Source organism: Panthera pardus, unplaced genomic scaffold, assembly GCF_024362965.1.
Source record: "Panthera pardus isolate Hobbes unplaced genomic scaffold, ASM2436296v1 HiC_scaffold_16, whole genome shotgun sequence".
Taxonomy (NCBI): Eukaryota; Metazoa; Chordata; class Mammalia; order Carnivora; family Felidae; genus Panthera; species Panthera pardus.
Genome location: NW_026526721.1, coordinates 11,625,991 through 11,648,214, shown reverse-complemented (window position 1 = coordinate 11,648,214; position 22,224 = coordinate 11,625,991). Strand labels below are relative to the sequence as shown.

General features: G+C 40.3%; 1 protein-coding gene across 3 annotated transcripts in view; it reads right to left on the bottom strand.

Annotated features, from left to right (window-relative positions):
• Window positions 1-2,004: 2,004 nt before the first annotated feature.
• Window positions 2,005-22,224, bottom strand: part of GART (phosphoribosylglycinamide formyltransferase, phosphoribosylglycinamide synthetase, phosphoribosylaminoimidazole synthetase) — a 29,087-nt gene continuing 8,867 nt past the window's right edge. For all 3 annotated transcript variants that reach the window (XM_019420239.2, XM_019420236.2, XM_019420238.2), the window contains exons 5-22: window positions 21,459-21,570; window positions 20,547-20,615; window positions 19,885-20,010; window positions 17,390-17,477; window positions 17,081-17,166; window positions 16,720-16,888; window positions 14,416-14,647; window positions 12,643-12,737; window positions 11,777-11,886; window positions 11,216-11,414; window positions 9,088-9,339; window positions 8,686-8,838; window positions 7,631-7,837; window positions 6,446-6,583; window positions 4,367-4,497; window positions 3,957-4,098; window positions 2,855-2,970; window positions 2,005-2,757 (exon numbers count right to left, since the gene is read on the bottom strand). In XM_019420239.2, coding sequence (XP_019275784.2) covers window positions 2,569-2,757; window positions 2,855-2,970; window positions 3,957-4,098; window positions 4,367-4,497; window positions 6,446-6,583; window positions 7,631-7,837; window positions 8,686-8,838; window positions 9,088-9,339; window positions 11,216-11,414; window positions 11,777-11,886; window positions 12,643-12,737; window positions 14,416-14,647; window positions 16,720-16,888; window positions 17,081-17,166; window positions 17,390-17,477; window positions 19,885-20,010; window positions 20,547-20,615; window positions 21,459-21,570 — 2,614 coding nt within the window. In that variant the 3' untranslated portion in view covers window positions 2,005-2,568. The remainder of the gene's footprint in view (window positions 2,758-2,854; window positions 2,971-3,956; window positions 4,099-4,366; window positions 4,498-6,445; window positions 6,584-7,630; window positions 7,838-8,685; window positions 8,839-9,087; window positions 9,340-11,215; window positions 11,415-11,776; window positions 11,887-12,642; window positions 12,738-14,415; window positions 14,648-16,719; window positions 16,889-17,080; window positions 17,167-17,389; window positions 17,478-19,884; window positions 20,011-20,546; window positions 20,616-21,458; window positions 21,571-22,224) is intronic.

The window sequence follows — 22,224 nt, the reverse complement described above, 5'->3', positions numbered from 1 at the left end:
GATTAAATACTGTTGTACTTGAGTTACTTAAGGAGTTTGTATAGTAGTTAAAAAGTAAAAAATTAGAGAAGAGACCATGAAATTTCTCTCAGAAATTGTAACACCCTTTGGCTCACTTGTTTTGGAGTGCACACTTAAATCCTTTGACTGTTATGGATTCACAGTTGGGCACCGCCCATCCCCCTAATCTTGCTACCTGAACACAAGGTGTGACCGAGGGCTGATGTTTTATTCCTCTGTATACAAATAGAAAGAGACATCCATAATACAAATGTCCATATTTATTACAATAAAATATTGACCTGTTTTCACTTTTGCCCTGAACTTTTCATAAATGACCTTTTCTCTACCATTATAAACTAATGGCTACTTATGCACTCATCGTGTCCAAATAATATTCAGCTTATCCCAAATAAGACCGTAGGACACCCTTTAAGCGGGCTCCCTTGTTCTTTCAGAATCCTCCTTATTTTCAAATACTTTGTTTTCTGGCAACCAGACACAATTTGATTCTTCTTCTGCCAAAATAGGAAATCGATAACCTTACATGGAATTCACGTTCCTTTCAGTTGAAATTAGTATCAGAGTAAGGGCTAAAAAATTTTATTTTTAAAGTCATAAGCTTACATTGATTTTTCCTTAAAATTTTTTTTTTTTTTTAGCATTTATTTATTTTTGAGAGTGAGCAAGCACAAGCTGGGAAGGGGCAGAGAGAGAGGGAGACTGAGGATCTGAAGCAGGCTCCTTGCTGTCAGCGCAGAACCCAATGTGGGGCTCGATCCCACGAACTGTGAGATCGTGACCTGAGACGAAACCAAGCGTCAGCTGCTCAATGGACTGAGCCACCCAGGCGCCCCTACGTTGGTTTTTCTAGATTACATGCTGGTGCTATCAGCATGGTACTACTTTTATTAGTTTGTGATTTTATCCACCAATAACATTTTCTTCTATATCTTTCAACTTTCTCTAAACTCCATAGGACAATGTTGGGCATATAGGTCATAGGTACTTAATAATGTTGAGTGACCTCTCCAAAATAAATGCATCATTTTTACAGCAAAGGGACCTGTGTGAAGTGAGGAGGCTGAACCTCCAGTTTGATGGCCGTTGCTGACTGCAGTCAGTAAGGGTGACATCATTGGCTGGCTGCCTGAGCCTGGGGAAACCTACTTGCACCAGAGGCAGTGATTAGCATCTGTTGGTGAAGGTGCCACTCCTCTTAACCCCCTACTCTTTCTTTTTCTTTTCGTAAGGCTAGGATTTACATCTGTATAAAAGGACTCTTTAGCCGTTAGAAGTTGAGTTTAAACTCCGAGGGAAGATTTGAACACGGCCTCCAGGTATCCTTCCTGTAAGGTGCACTCTGGGCAGGCAGAACTTAGGCCACATCACCTTGAAAGCTGCTCAGTAGTCCAAGGATGGCTGGCTACCTCTGGGCTGGGTGGCCAGTCCTTATTCATTCTGCTACGGGAGAAATGTGGTCCCAAGCTTGGTGTCATGTACATGTGCCTATTAGGTCAGCTCAGATTTCCCAGCTCTAGAACTGCATAGCCAGATGGAAAATGAATGGCCGGAGTGGGAACACATGCAGTGCCTTTATACTCTTTACTAGTCCGGGTGGAGTGCCTTCCATCTGCCCTCACTGCTCCCAAACAGTACCTACAGTTCCAAAATTCTACGTCCCCATTCTCAATTTGTGCTCGAGATGTATTTGCTGAAAGAACAGTAACTTACGACAGCTTCTATAACTGGGAGAAGTATAAAATGAATGCTGACCATGGAGTGCCTACTCTGGGCCAAGTGTTTTCGGCATTGCACACGTATTAATTATCAAAACCATATGACAGGCGTGTGCCTACTTCAGTAGATGGGGAAACAGAGACAGAGTAACATGTCTAAGTCCTATGTTTTGAATCGAGACGCCAACAAAACTTCTAGTATTTACAGAAGTATGGATGTTTGTAACCCATAATTGTGAAGCTAAAATCTGGGTATTACAGAAACTGTCAATAACTAGGATGTTTAATGATATTTCAAAGCACAAAGTACACCATCCCTCAGAAGTGGGAGTTACACACACATTTTATGACACTACATTATGATCAGGGTAATTAGAGTAGATCAGTCTCAATTCAAACCAGTACAGATATACAATATGGGGAAGAGATATTAACTTAATAGCCATGTTGGTTAACTCTTCAAAAACTAGAGAACATATAACTACAAAAAATGGAGGTGGTATTCGTCAGAAAAAGAAGAGAGACTAAAAGTTTTGGTATCTTATTTGGCTGAAAGTAAAAGGGATTCTGAATGACCAGCTTAATTATGATCAAGAAGGTCCGGAACAGGTAAACCCTAAAAGACCGCTGGAGGTGACACACGTATGCCCCAGACATGCTGCACCAGGCTTGTTTTCAACGAATCTCTGTTCATTAAAAAAAAAAAAAGGCCAGAGGCGCGGGTGAGGAATTCTTTTTTAGCAGTTGTTCTTCTGGGCTGAGTCCATGATAATGCAGATAGCCAGACTTCTTTCAGAACTGGCTCTAGCCCCGAACGGGGGAGACATCACTACTCTGTGACCCAACGAATCTTGCCATTTTCTCCAAGCTGTACAGTTCCACTGGCTACCAGCTGGAGGGCTGCGGGAAATAGTTTGTGCTCTGCTAATTTCACTCTTTCAGACAGAGTTGTAACGGTGTCGCCCCTCTTCACTGGAACAGCTTCTTGTAAGATAATCTGTCCAGCATCTACATCTTCCTGGGGAAGGGAAGCAAAAGTTTTGAACATTACTTTCTAGCCGGTACAGTTTACATACAGACAGTAATGATGTTTTGGTAGAAGGAGACATACTCACAGCTACAAAGTGCACAGTACACCCAGTGACTGTGACCCCGGCTTCTAGGACTTGCTCATGTGCATTTGAACCCTTAAAAGACGGCAGCAAGGATGGATGGATGTTGAGCATTTTCCCTGGAAATTAATGAAACCACAGTGGTCAGAACTTAAAGATCCTATGTATGTTACCAAAGGAATACATGTTTTCCTGTCTAGAATGAGGGGTCAGTAGGAACAGGATTTCTCTGGGATGAGTGTTTCTTTGCGAAAGACAGAAATGAAGGAAAGGGAAATCTAGCTTCTCATCCAAGAGGTCCCGGGGGCAGCAAGTTCTTGCCTCTTGCACAACTGAAGATCCACCCAGGGACTCTGAATAGGTGCCTGTAGTGACTGAAAGTCGGATGGGATGGGTCAAGTCCGGATCGTAGAGCTCGAGGAAGATTCGGCCTGTCGCTGACACACAGGAGATTCCTGCACAGCATCTGCGTGCTTGACTTCTAACCACGAAGTGGCACGTCCGCCAGCCAGATGCTAGGTTAGTTCTGTGAGCATTATGTCACCAGAGGCACTGCCAATTTTGTATTCTGTCTAACCACATTCACTTAAGAAAAACTCTTTGGAGAGAGAATAAATTTATTGCCCAAATGTAGGCACAAAAAAGGACACTTGGACGTAGTCAAAATGTTAGCGGAAAAGGCAATGACATAAAGTGTGTTTTCCAGAAACTGCCTTCCCTGCCATGTCTGGCAGTGGTCTACACTCCCTAAGAATGGACTCTTCATTTTGGGATATAGGGAATCACTTTCCTTTGCTTCTCAGCAAGTAAAAATGTCTCTTCTGAGTATTTATTTAGAAGATGAAATGTTAGTAATGTGAGTAACCTAAGCTGTATTAGAAAAAGTGATAGTTACAGCAGGCCAAAGAAAACTGATAAAAAGAGCAGGAAAATAAAAAGTCATTGGGTCATTCATTCTTTGAGCAGAGGCAAAGGAAATTAAATTATGACCTGTGTTAAAACGGCCCAGTAAATATTTCACAATTGGGATTGTTTGGGAAGCTAGCCACCCTGTAGTTTGTTTTCATTTGATTTCTCAATGTGGTGTCAAATAATTCTTGCTTACCATTCCATTTTCTGACAAAGGGGCCAGATAAAATTCTCATGAATCCTGCAAGACAGACTATGTCTGTGGAGAACTCTTCAAGGACTTGGTCAATTGCAGTGTCAAATTCTACACGACTTTTATATAATTTATGATTGATTACCTGTAATAGAAAAAGATAAGCAAAATCTTTTTAAATGAATTACCAAAAATGATTTAAAACTCAACCTTTACGTGGACCATACTTCACTTCTTTCTGATGAAGACGTGCCTGATGGAAAGAATTAAGGAATGGGGAGGACGGTGTTGAAAGGCACACACCGTGATCCAGAAAGCCAAAGAACAAGCTGTCCTACAGACGGAAGTCTTGTGGGGGCGGGTTATGAGTTGAAATACAGTCTACAGGAAAGATACTTTTCAAAGTAACTCACTCTGGTGGGAATTCCGGCTCTTTCTGCTTTATCTAAGCCAGCCACTGCAGCTTTGTTGGAGATAACAACAACAATGTGTGCACAGCTACTTGGCTCCCTAGTATTGTCTATGAGGGCTTGGAGGTTTGATCCTGAAAAAGAAAAACACAAGTAAGCTGACATTTCTTAAAAGAGGTTATGCACCGTTCTGAATAATCAATGGTCAAGATTTCCAAATAAATGTCTCAGAAAAGACTGGCAAAATACATGAGGTTTTAAAATTCCCTTTCTTTTGGGATAATGGATCAATAATAGCTTATGGAAGCACAGGCACTCTTGGTTTTAGGATATGTAATTGCTCCTGCAAAATAACACCTTATGATCTAGCAGAGTAATAAAAATAGTATAACATTTTAAAAACTGATGAGGTTGGGGCGCCTGGGTGGCTCAGTCGGTTAAGCGGCCAACTTCGGCTCAGGTCATGATCTTGTGGTCCGTGAGTTCGAGCCCCGCGTCGGGCTCTGTGCTGACAGCTCGGAGCCTGGAGCCTGTTTCGGATTCTGTGTCTCCCTCTCTCTGACCCTCCCCCGTTCATGCTCTGTCTCTCTCTGTCTCAAAAATAAATAAACGTTAAAAAAAAATAATAAAATAAAATAAATAAAAACTGATGAGGAATAAGCTGCTTAATTAAGCAAGAAAAAAATCCTCTTTTTTTTAAGATTTTATTTTTTTAAAATGTTTATTTTTGGGGTGCCTGGGTGGCTCAGTGGGTTGAGCGTCCAACTTCGGCTCATGTCATGATCTCGCAGTCTGTGAGTTTGAGCCCCGCGTCGGGCTCCGTGCTAAGAGCTCGGAGCCTGGAGCCTGCTTCGGAGTCTGTGTCTCCCTCCCTCTCTGCCCCTCCCCTGCTCAGGCTCTGTATCTCTCTCTCTGTGAAAAATAAAACAAACATTAAAAAATAAAAAAAAATAAAAAGTTTATTTTTGAGAGGGAGAATGCACGAGTGAGCGAGGGGCAAAGAGAGGAGACAAAGAATCCGGAGCAGGTTCAGCGCTGCCAGTGGAGAGCCTAACACAGGGCTCGAACTCAGGAACTGGGAGATCATGACCTGAGCCAAAGCTGGATGCTTAACCAACTTAGCCACTTAGGCGCCCCAAAGATTTTACTTTTTTAAGTAATCTCCAGATCCAGTGTGGGGCTTGAATTTATAACCCAGAGATCAAGAGCTGCATGCTCTACCGATGGAGCCAGCCAGGCACCCAGAAAAATCAAGCCTCTTAAGAAGAAACCACTATGGCCTTTACAACAGTTTCTTTGCGTTACCATCAACTTGGGCCTAAAGTATACTGAAACCTTAAAATGGACTTGGAAAGCAATTACATTTCCGGGAACGTATCCTAAAGAAATAATCAGATATGCACTTAAAAATGCATATTTATAAAAATGTTCATAGCAATGCTGCTTATTAAAGTGGGAAAAATAAACATGTTATATATTCATCTGAGAGAATACCGTGCTCTTATTACTTCACCCCTCTGTCTACAATAGTCAAACATAAATTTCACCTTATTACTATTAAATTAAAAAAATTAAAAAAAAAACCCTCAGAAGTTTGCTGGAGGGGTTGTGGGTGGGGAGATGGGCTAAATGAGCAAGGGGCATTAAGGAAGACACTTGCTGGGGTGAGCACTGGGCATTATACACATGAGACAGGTCACTGGAATCTACTCCTGAAATCATTACTGTACTATGTGCTAACTTGGATGTAAATTAGAAAATAAATAATAAAAATCATAAAAAACAAGCAAACAAACAAATCTCAGCTGTTGTAACTTTTCAACTACAGAGCTACGTACAAAAGAAGTTGGATTTTCTATCTTTTCCAGTTCCTTTTTCTTCAATCATCTTCGTGATACCCTCTACTCTTCCTTTAGGCGTCTCAAATGCCTGAGAAAAGTGTAAAGACGGAGGATACAGAAAAATAATAGCCCTTAATGACTCCCTGCCCCATTCTACTGAGAGTGTCCTCACGATCTGAAGGAGGTTTTTTTTTTTTGGGGGGGGGGGCAGGCAGGAGGAAGGAAGGAGGGCACATCTCACCTGTTCCAGATATTAAGACAGCCACTCTTGCCTTTTTTGGTTGGACAGAGAAATGATTTTTCAGAGTGCCATTCTCCAATACTGATCCATTTGCTTGCATGGTTTCAATCAGATGCTTGACTTTCACACGAGGAGAACCTTCATTTCAAACACACCCAGTAAATAAGAATAGAACAACAGTGAATTAACAGTAATGGAAAGAAAAGTATTTTATGAAAACTGAAAATACTTTATTCTGCAAATAAGATACGCCTGGACTAAAATGAAGAATAGGCTTGTATTACTTAAAGTTACTCACTCACAAAAACTTCCTGAAAGAGAACATGTATTAATTACCTACTTCCAACTAAAAGCTATGGCGTGTCACTGTCTCCTGACCTCAGGGTAGGCATGTAACCCAAGCAAGGCCATTCAAAGATTTGATACAGGATGTTGAGGAAGAGAGGGCCTCTTTCCTAATGCAATGTAAGCTCAAGGATGTGGGCTCAAGAGATCTTTCCGGTATTTGGAGAACTGGCCTGAAAAGGAACCTACACAATAAAGGGATGAAAGGCAGATACGACATCGCCAGCAAGTACTGGCGTCTCTGTCAGCTCATCTGAGCGGCTTTTCTGCCACTCTGTCAATTTCTAGTACGTCTGACAGAGTCCTGTGTATACACGGCACTTGTCAGGGCGCCCGCTTCACTGGCGAGCTGAGCTGAGTCACAAAGCACAGCCTGAGACAAGGTCTCGCATGTGGGCACAGGACTTAGAAGATGACCCCAGGAAACCAGAGTGAAGATCTGGGAAGAATGATCTGGAAAGCCAGCGTAAGAGTGTGTTACTAAACTGGTCGCCACTGGGGGCAACTGGGGCTTGACTTCCCCTGGGACCTCAAAGGCACCGTGAAGACTCTGCCTCAGAACTGCTCCCTTCTTCTGTCCCTAAAGTGGGGATTTCTTCACTCCACTGGTTAAGGGTTGTCTTCTGGGCTATAGTTGTGCATATGTGACCACCACACAAGGTGTCGGCACCCTAGGGCAGGAGGGAAGAGGTGTGTGGTGTTACTAGCTTCTGTCCTGTCGCAGCTGTGTGAACACGGGTGCCATACAATGGCTGTAATAAAACGTGGGCAGGAGCTCGAGGCAGGGCAGTGGCATTTCAGGTTACATACCTAAGAGCAACTAAAGAAGGAGCGATTTACCTTCAGGACACGCAACCACCTTGCCAATCACCCAGGCTTCTTCGCTGTGCTGCTTGATATCCCTCAGAATCTGCTCTGTCCTATCCTTTGACACCACGAGGACGGCCCCAACCCCACAGTTAAATGTTCTGGCCATCTCTTCCTCAGAGAGGTGTCCTTCTTGCTGTAACCACGAGAAGATCCTGGGGATCCTCCAGGTCTGGGCATCTGAAAACAGGCAAGATATGTTTCATGAACCTATTATCTCACACAACGTATAACGTATGCATATATACAAAGCTGTGAATTTTTGGGGGGATCCATCTGTACCTCAGATATCCACAGCATTTTTGCTGACACACTTGGCCAATATTCACAATTAAGTGAATATTGGTTTTGTGCTGCATTAACTATGTTTTTAGGAATCCCCTAATGGATTAATTGTATTCCAGTAAATACAGTAAATCCCAGTAAAGGTTTGTGAACGTTTAGTTGGGTCTTAGCAATGACCAAAATGCACCCTAAGTATGATGCAAAACTAGGCGGCTTATGTTACAGATTTAGAGGAATGTGTACACTATTTAAAAGAAGTTATGCTATATAAAAAGTTAAAATCAAAACCCTATCCTGCTATATTTACTTTAAAATTTAGACTTAGGTCTGCTATAATACAAGAAAAATCTCTAATAAAAGTTTATTTTTATTCTTTTTTTTTATTTGAGAGAGGGAGAGAGGGATATATATATAGAGAGAGAGGGAGACAGCACACGTTTGTCCATGAGCAGGTGAGGCACGGAGAGACAGAATCCCAAGCAGGCTCCACACTATCAGCTCAGAGCCTAATGTAGGGCTCGATCCACCCCCCCTCCCCACCCCCCCGGTAGCATTTCATCTATATGTCAATTACATGCAAGGATTTTATGCCTTATAAACATGGTTAATAAAGCAAACAGAAGTAGAAAGGTCAGCCCTATTTTTTCTGAGAAACCCTAAGAGTTAAGAATTTAATTTTCTTGCATAATGGAGTTTTCCTCCAAATGGTTTTCTGAACAAAAAGTTCCTTGTACCAATCTTACCTAAATCCACTCCAAATTTCTCAGGAAGGACTCTGGGGATGTTTTCTAGCAATCCTCCACCAGTAATATGGGCAAAGGCCTTGACATGTCCTGAACGTAGGACAGGTAATAGCGAATGGCTGTAGATTCTCGTTGGAGTCAGAAGTAAGTCCCCTGTGTATTAGAGAGAGAAGACAAAAACTTAGCCTATGAATGTAAAACCAAATCATATATAAAAAACAATTCTGAAATACAGAATGATTTGACCCTGCACAGACACACCAGGTTTTACAATAAGGTCCCAACAGTAAACTCACAGGACAAGGTAATTTATTCCATTCTAATTTACTAAGGAAAGACTAACCCATTAAGTGGTTGCTCAGACATTTCCAAACAGGAGAGTTGAAACCTGAGTGCTTTTACCTAAGGTCTGGTCACCACAGCCATCAGGTGCTGGAGAGGAGTACTGGAGGGAAGATTTTGCTACAATTTTCCTCACAAGGCTAAATCCATTGCTGTGAAGACCAGATGAAGCTATTCCAATAACAACATCCCCTTCGGTGATTCTTTCCAGGTGAGGGAGTTTCTGATCCCGCTCCATGGCACCGACGGCAAAACCGGCCAGGTCATACTCTCCAGGAGGATACATGTCAGGCATTTCTGCAGTTTCACCTCCTGGAGGAAGATACACCAAGAACAAAGAAATCACATAGTATTTATAAACCTGTCTAGGAAGTAGTGACACCAGCTTTTTTTTTTTTTTTTTTACTTGAGAGAGCGAGAGTGTGCACAAACATGAGAGCCAGGGAGAGGGGCAGAGAGAGACAGAGAGAGGGAGGAGGGGAGGGGGAGAGAGAGGGAGGGAGAGTATCCCAAGCAGGCTCCAGGCTCAGCACTCAGCATATAGCCTGATGCAGGGCTCGATCTTACGACCCTAGGATCATGACCTGAGTCGAAATCAAGAGCTGGACTCAAACAACTGAGCCACCCAGGTGCCCCTCTTTTAAGTTTATTTAAGTAATCTCTACGCCCAACATGGGGCCTGAACTCATGACCCGAAATCAAGAATCATGTGCTTTTACAAGTGAGCCAGCCAGGTGCCCCCTGCTCTTAATATGAACAATTAAACATGTGGCTATATTTCACAAATGTTCAAAAAAAAGTATGTATTCTATTAGCTGCCTAACAATTTTCAACCAAGTACAATTTTAAGGCAAACCGCTAAATTCCCACGAGGGAGAAGTGTAGCTTCCCAACAGCATGACATTCAAAGGATGAATGCTTGGTTGAATATGATGTCATTCCTATGGCAAGTTTAGAAATGCTTTCACCTGTATTCGATCTTTATAATCACTCTACATTCCAGATGATAGTATAAGCTTAGAGAAGTGACGTACTCAGGCCTAAATCCAAATGCCCTGGCCTAGAAAGTACAGTTCACTTTTGTGATCATACGTAAAGACAGGGTCTTTTTTTTTTTCTTTTCTATGCATTTTTTTTTAATGTTTATTTATTTACTTGAAGAGTGCGTACTTGAGCAAGAATGGGGGAAGGAGGGAAGGAGAGGGAGAGGGAGAAGGAGAAGGGGGTGGAGAGAGAAAGAAAGAGAGAGAGAGAGAGAGAGAGAGAGAGAGAGAGAGAGAGAGAATGAATGAATCCCAAGCAGACTCCATGCTGTTACCACAGAGCTCAATGCAGGGCTCCATCCCATGAACCGTGAGATAATGACCTGGGCCGAAATCAACAATCAGATGCTTAACCTACTGAGCCACCAGGTGCCCCTAAACTGTTCTAAGCAATCGTTGAAGGGGTGCCTGGGTGGCTCAGTTGGTTAAGCATCCGACTTCGGCTCAGGTCATGATCTCACTGCTTGTGAGTTCGAGCCCTGCGTCCAGCTCTGTGCTGACAGCTCAGATCCTGGAGCCTGCTGCAGATTCTCTGTCTCCCTCTCTCTCTGTTCCTCCCCTGCTTCCTCTCTCAAATATAAAATTAAAAAAAACCAAAAACAACACTAAAAGACGGTTGAAAAGGCAATTTTGGCTGTTGGGACATATTTTCCACAGAAATGGTAATATAAAGAAGGTAGTTTCACCACTCGGACTACACGTTCATTTTGCTTCAAATTCTCATATATATTTAAGTAGTATTCCTGTGTTAGGTACATTTTATTCTTAGTATCACTTCAGTCAGGAAACATTAAGATTTAGAATGCCAGGAATTATCTCCTTCTGCTGCAGGCCAGTAAGCAGGAAACTGCTAACTCTGTCCATGAGGCCATTGAGAAAGATGGGGGTGGAGATGCTAAAGATCAGGGAGAAAGGCAAGGCCTGGCTCACAGTCTAGGAGTAGGAGTCTGGGGGACAAACCTTTGAGGAGAAGCTTGAGGGCACCAGGATCTAAGTTTTCTTCTGGTAATGTTATATATATTTTGTTTGCTTCATTTTGTAATCTACAGTTTTTCTTCTTATCTATATTGGTACCAATCGCGTTTATACACGGGGTAAAATACAGTAAGAAAAAGGATAGGAGATTAATGGATGGTCGGTCATACCAAGGAGAGCACATCCAGCTTTCCCACAGGCTCTGGCAATTCCAGCAACAACAGCTTCAGTTGTATCGAGGTCAAGTTTTCCACAGGAAAAGTAATCAAGGAAGAAGAGGGGCTCTGCCCCTTGGGCCAGAATGTCATTTACACACATTGCAACCAAATCTTGGCCAATGGTATCATGTCTATTACACTGCTGGGCAATCTAAAGAAGCACAATAGAAATGTCCACATAAGTGAATAAGCTCCAAATAATATCTTGTCAGTTTATCAGTGGAGGCTAATAAATATTGCTGCTCCGAGCACCCAAAGACAAAATACTAAATTCAGATGAGCTACTTGATCCAAAAGTATCCCATTTAATCCCTTCAAATAAGCTTTCCATCCAGATAGAGCCTCAACAACATTGTGCTCTCAGAAATATACAGATATTTTAGCCACATTTTATGGTTATTTGGTATAGTTCTCTCTAGTGCATATCAAGAGAGGAAAAATATGTATTTGATTTATAGTAAATTCTCTCTTAACTTTCCCAAAAGGCCTTTAACCACATAGGTGTCTGATTACCTTCAGTTTAGTCCCCACACCATCTGTTCCACAGGCCAGAAGAGGATCTTTGAAACCAGCTGCTTTCAAATCAAAAAGACCAGCAAAACCTCCAAGATCAACATCACAGCCTAATGGGGAAAAAAATTAAATACTTGCTGCATTTCAACAGATTAAACATGGATGTACAAACAACTTCTTCATAAGCATGGCTAAAACAAGAGCTGCTTTTCCTGAGAACGGGGGAGAGCACCACATGCTCAAAGAATTGATCAAGAAAGTAATTAAATATTAAAGGAGCAGACATATCTAAGTTTAACATCACGGATAAGAAATGCTTTTCTTTCTTTTAAATGTTTATTTATTTATTTTGGGGCACCTGGGTGGCTCAGTTGGTTAAGTGTCAGACTTCGGCTCAGGTCATGGTCTCACAGATCATGAGTTCGAGTCCTGCATCAGGTTCTCTATTGGTGCGGAACCCGCAATGGATCCTCTGTCCCCCTCTCTCTGCCCCTCCCCTGCTTGTGCACTCTTAAAAAACATAATAATAAAAATAAATAAATAAAATATTTGAGAGAGAGTACAAGTGGGGGAGGGGCTGTCAGCACAGAGCCCAACTCAGGGGTCAATCTCAGGAACAGTGAGATCATGACCTGAGCCAAAACCAAGAGTTGGATGCTTAACTAACTGAGACACCCAAGCGCCTCAAGAAATGCTTTTCTTAGTATTATAGACAGGAAAGCAGAAAACTGGGTATGGCTTACATAGGACAAGACTTACAGGAACCTGGCATTAATTTGGAACATTTTCCTCAGTAAATTACAGATCAATTCTCAATGTCTCTCAAAGTTAATGAATGAACTAGCAAAGTATAGGCTCTGACTTACCTGGTCTGGAGGTAGCTTTTGCTAAAGGTTTAATTTTCTTGACCAGCATATTTCCAGCTGCAATGTCTACCCCAGATTCCTTGTAAGTCAGGCCCCTAAAGAATTAAACAAAACAAAGCACTTCACCTAAATGCCAGGGAAAGTTATTTTAATTTTAAAGTATTATTTAAAACAGAAGATATCCCTAGTGGTTTTTAGCTCTCCGAACATGGTAGGCCCCATCTGCAGATTTTAACGTGTCTAGGGCAGGCCCTGGAAATCGAAATGTGTTTAAATAACTTCCTCAGTTGATTCAGTTGTATCATCACTATTGAGAACTACTTCTCTTATTTCTTCTACAAGTATTCCTCACAGGCAGCTACATATACTAATATTTTGCCACAACATCTCTGTTCAATTTTGGTATGGGAAGGAAAGGAATTCTAAAATGGAGTAAAGAAAGTGAAGATGAGGATTATATGCACTCTACAAAGAAATCCTTGAATAATGAAACTGGACTCTTACTGCAATAGAGAATTGTGTAAGTTTCCTTAAGCCGAAGACAGTAAGAAACCAGATAGAAACACACAAGAGGAAAGCAAAACCAGATAATGATACTCAGTGCACCATTCCCTTCTAAATAAGGCCAACACATTGAACCAGTGCATCTAGAGATGAAGTTCATGAACAGCACTGGGAATTCAGTAGCCTTGCCTTACAAAAATGAGTACTTTGATCTACCAGAATGTAGTGATACATGAATAAGTATGTGAAATTTTGTTAGAAACACGGTGTCAGGGTACAAACAGAGTTGATGGCTTTGGCCATTAACTCCAATGAAATTAGCAGTCCAGAGTCATGCTCAAATAGGAAAACAAGTTCTACTGGTTTAAAAAAACCTTTTCTCAAGTAGCAGCTGGCATTATGTCCTCTCATTTTCTTCATCTTTAATAAACTCTAGTATTAAGACCACAGTCCCTTGAAATAGGTCATTTCAATGGAGAATCTATTTATTTTAAAATGAAAAATAAAACTTTTAGCATGGTATTTTAATGTTCTTAATCCTAAAAAACTTCCAGTATTTAAACTTTAAACGTTTGTCTAGAAGTTAATAGTATTAAGTTTAATTAAGTTACTAAAAATTTCTCATTTTGTCCTAAAACCTATTTATTTCTCACAGATGAACTCAATGAGTTGTAATTACAATATTTAATAAATTGAAACACCCACATTTGCAATCAATAGTTTATTGATCTTACAAAAAAAATAGCTGTATGTACCAACATATAAGGGGTCCAAAAACATATTTCAGTAATAAGTATAAACACAGTAAAAAATGAGACCGCCAAAATTTAAAGTATAATCAAATTAAGTTGCAAAATTACATGGCCAATATTTTCATCTTGAATTCTTGGACAAAACCAGGAACTAAGATAAACATACAACAGTAATGTTTAAATATCTGATAACTCAAGGAATAAAAACCTCTTATCCCCATTTTTATTTATGAGTACCTGACAAATGATTATATATATTTAAAATATACAACGTGAAAAAGTCCTTAAACTTTTCAAACACAAAAAGGTACTATGAAGCTTTTTCCATTTCATCTGAATATTGTTTTAACTAGTTTTGACTCCAACTAAATGCAAATAAAAATCAGATCAGTCCCACAGAGAGAAATTATAGAATGACTTAGTACAGGGTTAATAGAAATTCGTACATAGCCATTTACACCAGTTCTGCAGTTGTGCTAGTTCTGAAGCTGTTTTATCACCTTGGTAGGAAATTTACCTGGGCTGTTGGAGATAAGCTATGGCACGAGAGCCAATGTCCTTCCTGTAAATGGCTCCCTCAAATTTTATAGCAGCTAGTCCTTTCTTGGCTTCTTCAAGGGCTGAAATGAGATTTTCCTGGATGGCTGTTACCGAAAGGACTCTACCCCCACTAGTCACCACCTTGCCATCTTTCAGGGCAGTGCCTGCGTGGAACACCTCCAGTCCTAAAGCTTGAGCCTCAGGAAAGCCTGTAAGAGAGCATATTTACATAATAACGGCAATCCATGCGTCTGAAGTAGTTTTTAGTTTTCATAAGGTTTTTAAATAAGATTTTTATTTCACTTAAATGAATCTTCACAGTAATCCCATCAGGAAGGAATAAAGCACCAGGACAACAAATAGACCCTCTCTCTTAAGAACAGCCCGTTCTGCTATTGGGTGACAGGTGTATTATCAGAAACCTGTGTTATCATAAGCCTCATGTGAGAACTTCTAATAGGGGAGGGAAAAAAGAAAAAAAAAGAACCCAAGTCCTGAAAAGCTTAGGACCTAAACATAGAGGTGAACCTTAAACAATGTCAGGGTTAGGGGTGCTGACTTCCCTTGACAGTCCAAAATCCATGTATAACTTCTGACTCCTCAAAAACTCTACTAATAGTCTACTGTCCAACAGAAGCCTTACCAATAACATCAACAGTCGATTAATGTGTATTTTGTATGTTACGCATACTGTATGCTACATTCTTATAATAAGGTAAGTTAGAGAAAAGGAAATGTTATCAAGAAAGTCATAAGGGAGAGAAAATGCATTTATGGTATATTGTGTTGTAAAAAAAAAAAAAAAAAACCCACGTGTAAGTAGACTCATGCAGTTCAAACCCATGTTCTTCAAGGGTGAGCTGTACAGTTATTTTCTCCTGATAGGACATTAAAAACTAAAACTTAAAAGATGAAAAAAGGAAAAACAACAACAACAACAAAAACCCTGTAAACATCAATGAATAAAATCTTCATTTGATTACATCTTTTACTTTTGGAATTTCTTTTTTATCATAGCCATCTAAGTTGCTTTCTTCTTTAAATAACCAAAGGAATAACTGTAATGCAAAACATATTCTTAATCTTTTCCCTAATACAACAACTGTAAAATTTTAAGACAAATTTACATTTGGTTTCAGGCCCTGTCTAAAATCCCTAGCTTTTCTTTTAAATTACTTTTAAACTCTCATATATAATTTTACACCTAATATATTATCTGACCATATTTTCTGTATTCTCAAGTGACCAACATGGGCAGCTTATACAAAGATAACCTCTTAATTAAAAACAAAAAAGAACAAAAAAAACCCCACACACTCTTATATATTCAGTTTGTCCTTTTTGGTCATTACTTCTCTTAGCATTGCGGTTGGTAACTTGTTAGAAGTCTTCCCTAAATGTTATAACACAGGGCATTCAGTTCCAAATACTTACTGGTGTTGGGAATACCTAATATTGCTGTGTCAGAAATGACTATTACACTTGTCACCTCAGTCTTGGGAAATTTCACCAATGTAAGTGATCTTGAGTCTATCCCTTCTCTTTGTTCATTTTAAAAGGCAATCGATTCCTACCTGCTCAGCTGCCACGTGTGGGACTCACAGGGCAGTGGACTTGTCTGGGCAAGGCAGGAAATGGGGTGTTTGAACCGATGCACTATTGGGGTCCTGAGGGAGGCCAAACTACAGCCTGCCAGGGATCATGGAGGTCTGCCTGGGGGCTTATGGCACTAGAACTTACGTGGCATTTTAAGACACTGTTTTATTTAGTATCATTTAACAAGAGATACCTCATTTCCTATAAAGGGAAACAGAAGAGAAGGCTATTGTTTTGAAACTTTTAATTCTGACATCCCAGTGACTATGGGGTATGCTGCAAATGGGAAGAAGGGGTGGGGTCTAGTTGTGATGCCTCTGGGATGTGTCTCACTGATGTAGCTTCTACCAATGTTCCTCTGACTCTCATAAATTCCCTTTATCTTCCTGGCTCTTGGAGGGTGGAAAAGAAAGAAACAGCAAGTGATATTCTAGAAACCTGGCTAGGCCTACTTAGGTCTTCTTGTGAGGAAGAGAAACTGATGGCAATTCTTTAAATACAGTAATTCTGGATATTTGAAACCCACATCCAACATGGTTAAAAATCCCTTCAAGGTTTCTGATGGCCTTATAAAAGGCCATCTGATGGCCCGTAAAAGGCACAGAGCAGAGCACGGGAGGAAGGCCTGCTGTAACACAGGTTACTTGTTGCACTCTAATCCCACCTTTGGTTCCCGGGTATTTACCTGTTATCTCCACACCCTTGGTATAATCTCCTGGGTAGCCCTTACTTGCCATCACGACAGTTAGGGCGGTGCGGTTTTCCAGCCAGACGGGCAGAGATGTGTGGAGCAGGCCATCAAAGGTAGACTGAATCACTTCATAAAGATCACTTTTAAGCAGCGGGAGGATCACCTGGGAAAACATAAATCAACATGGCAACTGAGAGAAACTTTAGTTCTCTCTAGACATTTTACTCACTGAGATACCAGCAGAACCTGCACATATTTCTTAAAGGTAATTATTTCCAGGCTGATAAAATCCTGAGATTAAGAAACACATGTCAACAAAGTACCACTTTACACACTGTCTTTAATTATTACTCACTTGGCACTCTGGATCACCGAAACGGCAATTAAACTCCAGAACTTTTGGGCCATCCTTGGTCAGCATTATACCAGCATAGAGGACACCTTCAATGAAAAAGGAAAAAAAAAAACCAAAAAACTATCATGAAAACATTGTATCGTGACTGAAAATTAAAGTATGTTTCTAACACTCGAAGTTTTGCACTAACCATGGCAAACTTTACAACAGGGCTCAATTAAAAGGTGGTGAAAAAAGAAAGTGGGGAAGTTTTGTCAAGGTGTAAAGTCGCTCCATGAATAATGCCCACAGTGACATCAGTGTGCTCACCTGTGTATGGCATACCCTCCTGCTGCATGCCATCCACTGTCCTCTGAAGAACTGTATTTTTTATTTTCAGCAGCAAATCCTTCGAAACCTGGGGATCATATAGGAATATTTAAATATAACTGGGTATTAAAAAAAAGTCTTATAAGCAGTACTATATGGGACGATGAAAACTATCATTTTTTACGACTTCAGATAAGCTGACTACTTTATTTACTTATTTTTAAATATTTATTTTGGGGAGAATGCAAGTGGGGGATGGGCAGAGAGAGGAGGACAGAGGATCCAAAGTGGGCTCTGTGCTGACAGGCTGACAGCAGCGAGCCCTATGTGGGGCTCGAACCCACAAACCTCAAGTTCATGACCTGAGCTGAAGTCAGATGCTCAACCGACTGAATCACCCAGGTGCCCCTAGGCTAAGCACTTTAAATTCATAAGCTTTTAAAATCTTCACATTGACACTTTAAGTATTTAGCCTTACTTTTATAAAAAGGAAGGAAAACCTCTGAGAGATAAAGCAGAAGCTAGATTATGTATTATTTACTGATCGGGGTCAGCTGCTGTTTTATGACTAAGTATTAAATCATCTTTACTAGTAAACCTATAGAATTCCAAACGTGTACACACTTAAAACTCACTAAAAAGAGTTTCCTAAACCATAATAATAGTAAAAATGAAAAGTTCCCCTCCCACCTTGAGGCTCTTTTGTATCCTTCTAGTATATTCTATGCCTATTCCATAAGCCTATAAAATTAAGAATGTGAAAGTTTAGAAATTACAAAAATTAGACCTAGACACAGTTTTTAAAAAAGATTTTACTTTTTGAAGTTTTAACTAATTTCTATACCCAACGTGGGGCTTGAACTCAAAACCCTGAGACCAAGAGCTGCATGCTTTATTGACTTCGCCAGCCAGGCGCCCCTAAAGATAGCTCTTATACTAAAATCACTTTTATTGAATAGTAGTTTTAATACTTATAAAACATTGGGGTGCTGGGTGGCTCAGTCGGTTGTGTGACCCACTCTTGATTTTGGCTCAGGTCATGATCCCAGGGCTGTGGGATCAAGCCCTACATCGGGCTCCCCACTGAACATGGAGCCTGAATAAGATTCTCTGTCCTTCTGCCTCTCTCCCCCACTTTCTCTTTCTAAAATTAAAAAACAAACAAAAATCTTACAGCTTTAAGTAAATCCTGTTTTATTTTTAATCTTTTAATCAATAAAAGTGTGTATAAGGCACTACATATACTATCAGCACAAACAACTGTGACTAATCATCAGTGAAAAAAATGGGTGAGTTTCTGAAGTGCTAGTTCTACTTAAAAGACACCCAAGGCAATTCCTTATAAAAACTGTCCAAAAATTGTTTGGAAACATACTTTATGTACTCATTATGAAGTACAGAAACCATAAAAACAAATTATAGTCTGACATGGTTCTCAGTTCATCTCTCTTTCACACACACAGACACGCACACATTTAATGAGCACTTATGTGCTAGGCCTTGGATATCCAAAGATGATTAAAAAATAATTCTAGGGGCCCCTGGGTGGCTCAGTCAGTTGAGTGTCCAACTTCGGCTCAGGTCATGATCTCACAGCTCCCGAGTTCAAGCTTCATGTTGGACTCTGTCCTGACAGCTCAGAGCTTGGAGCCTGTTTAAGATTCTGTGTCTCCCTCTCTCTCTGTTCCTTCCCTGCTTGCACACTCTGTCTCAAAAATAAATAAACATTAAAAAAAAAAAATTTTTTTTTTAAATTCTGTACTATAATTGGCTCTCATGGGTTAAAAACAGGGTGTAGAGAGCAGGAGCTGGAAGGATTTCAAACCACAGTTCTTCAAGGACTTTAGAAAAGGTTTTCACTCATTCATTTATATATATATATATATTGGGACAGAGAGAGACAGAGCATGAACGGGGGAGGGGCAGAGAGAGAGGGAGACACAGAATCGGAAACAGGCTCCAGGCTCCGAGCCATCAGCCCAGAGCCTGCCATGGGGCTCGAACTCACGGACCGCGAGATCGTGACCTGGCTGAAGTCGGACGCTTAACCGACTGCGCCACCCAGGCGCCCCATTCATTTATATTTTTATACAATTTATTGTCAACTTAGCTAACATACAGTGTGCTCTTGGCTTCAGGAGTAGATCCCTGTGATTCATCACTTACATACAACACCCACTGCTCATCCCAACAAGTGCCCTCCTCAATGCCCATCACCCATTTCTACCGCCCTCCCCCTATCCGCATCAACCCTCAGTTTGTTCTGTTTCTTATGGTTTGCCTCCCTCTCTGTTTGTAACTATTTTTCTCCTTCCCTTCCCCCGTGGTCTTTGTTTCTGAGTGAAACTAGAAGAGATACTTGTCATTTAATAGGAAATCCAAGTTGCTGATTAGTAGCATCACGTACAGAAAACAGACAGAAAAACATGGTCCAAGGGCTCTTTGAGAAGACCAAACCATGACTGCTGAACTTGAGCTGGACTTCTGGGAAGTACCTGAGGTGCCGGACAATAGGCTCCCATTCCCCCTGTGTTGGGGCCATGATCGCCCTCCAGCAATCGTTTATGGTCTTGTGCTGGGGGCATGGGGGCCACGGTCTTGCCATCAGTGAAGCACAGACACTGCAGAGAAAACAACATAGTCCACTTATCTTAAATGGCAAAAAGTTAAAAAGAAAAAAAAAGGAAAAGAAAAACAACAACTTAATAAGGAGAACTAGATGTACCATAACTCTAATCAGGAGAAAAAAAAAAAATTTTTTTTTCTCAAGTGAGTTGAAACATAAGTAACCCTAAGCTATTTACATCAAGAATCAAACGATTTTGTATACTCAGTTTCTGAAGGGTCTGTAATTTTTGAGCGAGTTAGGAAAAAAAGGTAAAGCTAATTTCAAAGTGAAATATTTCAACCTTTCCCCCCTTAAATAATAGATGATAAAAACCCAAGTCCTCTACTGATATACTGCGTGTGATTAAGAGAGAATAAATTCTTTTTTCATTTGCATCCAAAATACTAAACATATACAAATTCCTTTGTAGGTGCTGGGTTTATGCTTTCAGATGAAGCAACCAGAATAAATAAAATCTTTTTGGGGCTCATAGATCAGGTAATACAACTTCTCATACTCTGTAAGCGCCCAGAAGATGAATACACTTACAGAAACCTCTTCTCCTTCAAGAAGTTCTTCAATGACAATTGTTTCTCCAGCTGCTCCATAAGCTTTCTCCTTGCAGATGAAAAAAAAGAAAGTTAAGCTTTTAATATTTACTTAATGGACTGTTGTCATTTTTCACAATTTCTATTACGAACCAATTCTAGTATTGTAATTTCCCCTTCCTTTTCTGAAAGCCTCAAAGGAACATATGAACGTTTTCTTTTTTGTTTACTTATTTAAGTAATCTCTAAACCTGATGTGTGGCTTGAACTCACAACCCTGAGATCGTGACCCTCAGACCCTCCGGCTGAGCCAGCCAGGCACCCCATATGAATGTTTCCTATTTTGTCAAGTGGCAATGATACAGAGCTAGCACTGGTACAGATGAAATGAACACATCATTAACACTCTTCTGGGGATCTGGCTTTCCAGTTTCAAATAATGTAACAGAGAAGCAGATTTTTTTCATCATTACCATTTAACTCTTATGTGTGATTAGAATTAGAATATGCTTGCCTAGAGAATCCTGTGAAAATATATTTTGACAAGGGAGATCAATAACCAAGATAGATCATAAAAGAAAAGTAAGGGTATTAATTCAATGCTTCACTTCTCTTAGACCTGGGACATAACAAATACTTGTCTTCATCGATGGCTGAGAATTTGAATGTTCTGTAGTCTGAGGATTTTCTACCTTCCATAGCAGACAATAAAGCATGCTACAACTTACTTCCAAAGAATAGCATCACGGTTTAGCCATCAGTGTAGATTTGTAAAAAGCCTTTTATAGAGATGGATTATAATACACAGTATTACAACAAATAACTAATGGGTTTGCTAGACTGTGTCCTTGTGACACAATTCATAAACTTACAAGTATTCATCACAGTGTGACTTTTCCAGAGAACAACCTACCTGCATGATCTCCTGTACAGCCCTGCAGGCTTCTTCTGTGCTCTTTGCAACAATCACCCCTTTCCCAGCTGCAAGACCACTGGCCTTCACAACCAAAGCAGGGAAGTCTGCACTGTAAAGATAGAGTCATCTTCAACATTCAATAAATCCTTACAAAAGTTTAAAATGCTCTAGGATGTTGTAATGATAAGCTATAGCAACTGAAAAGCAGAAAGAAAAAAAAGTGCTTGTACCGACATCATTTTGATACTTCCTGCCAGGATTTTTTCCCCTATGTATTCCTTTAGAGTCGTGATCACAAGGTACATACAATTTTGCTTTTTTCACTTATCATGAGATCATATAGGCAAGGTCTTTGGAAACTGAAGCAACTGTATAGCACAGGTATGGAATGATCCTTAGGAATAAAGTAGTGAATTGTACTCTCATTCTAGTAGAAGATGTAACTGTGTAAGACCAGTGTTAAGTGTGGATACATAAGTCGTTTCTGAGAGTACACAGAAGAAACTGTTCTTCTTGGTAGTTTCTTCTGTTGGATGGGAGTGGAGATCCACAAGGAGACTTACCCAAAATAAGTAACAAAATTGTTACTTACCCAAGTCATCTGGCTATAAGAAAATAATAACATTCAGTGTCTAAAAACCCTATAGGATGAAAAATAATGAAACTGACTCAACTAAAAGGAAAACATACCAGATAAAAGGGAGAAATGTCAACAAAAGGGCAAAGGCATGTACCTACCATCATTTGTTAATTGCTTTATGTT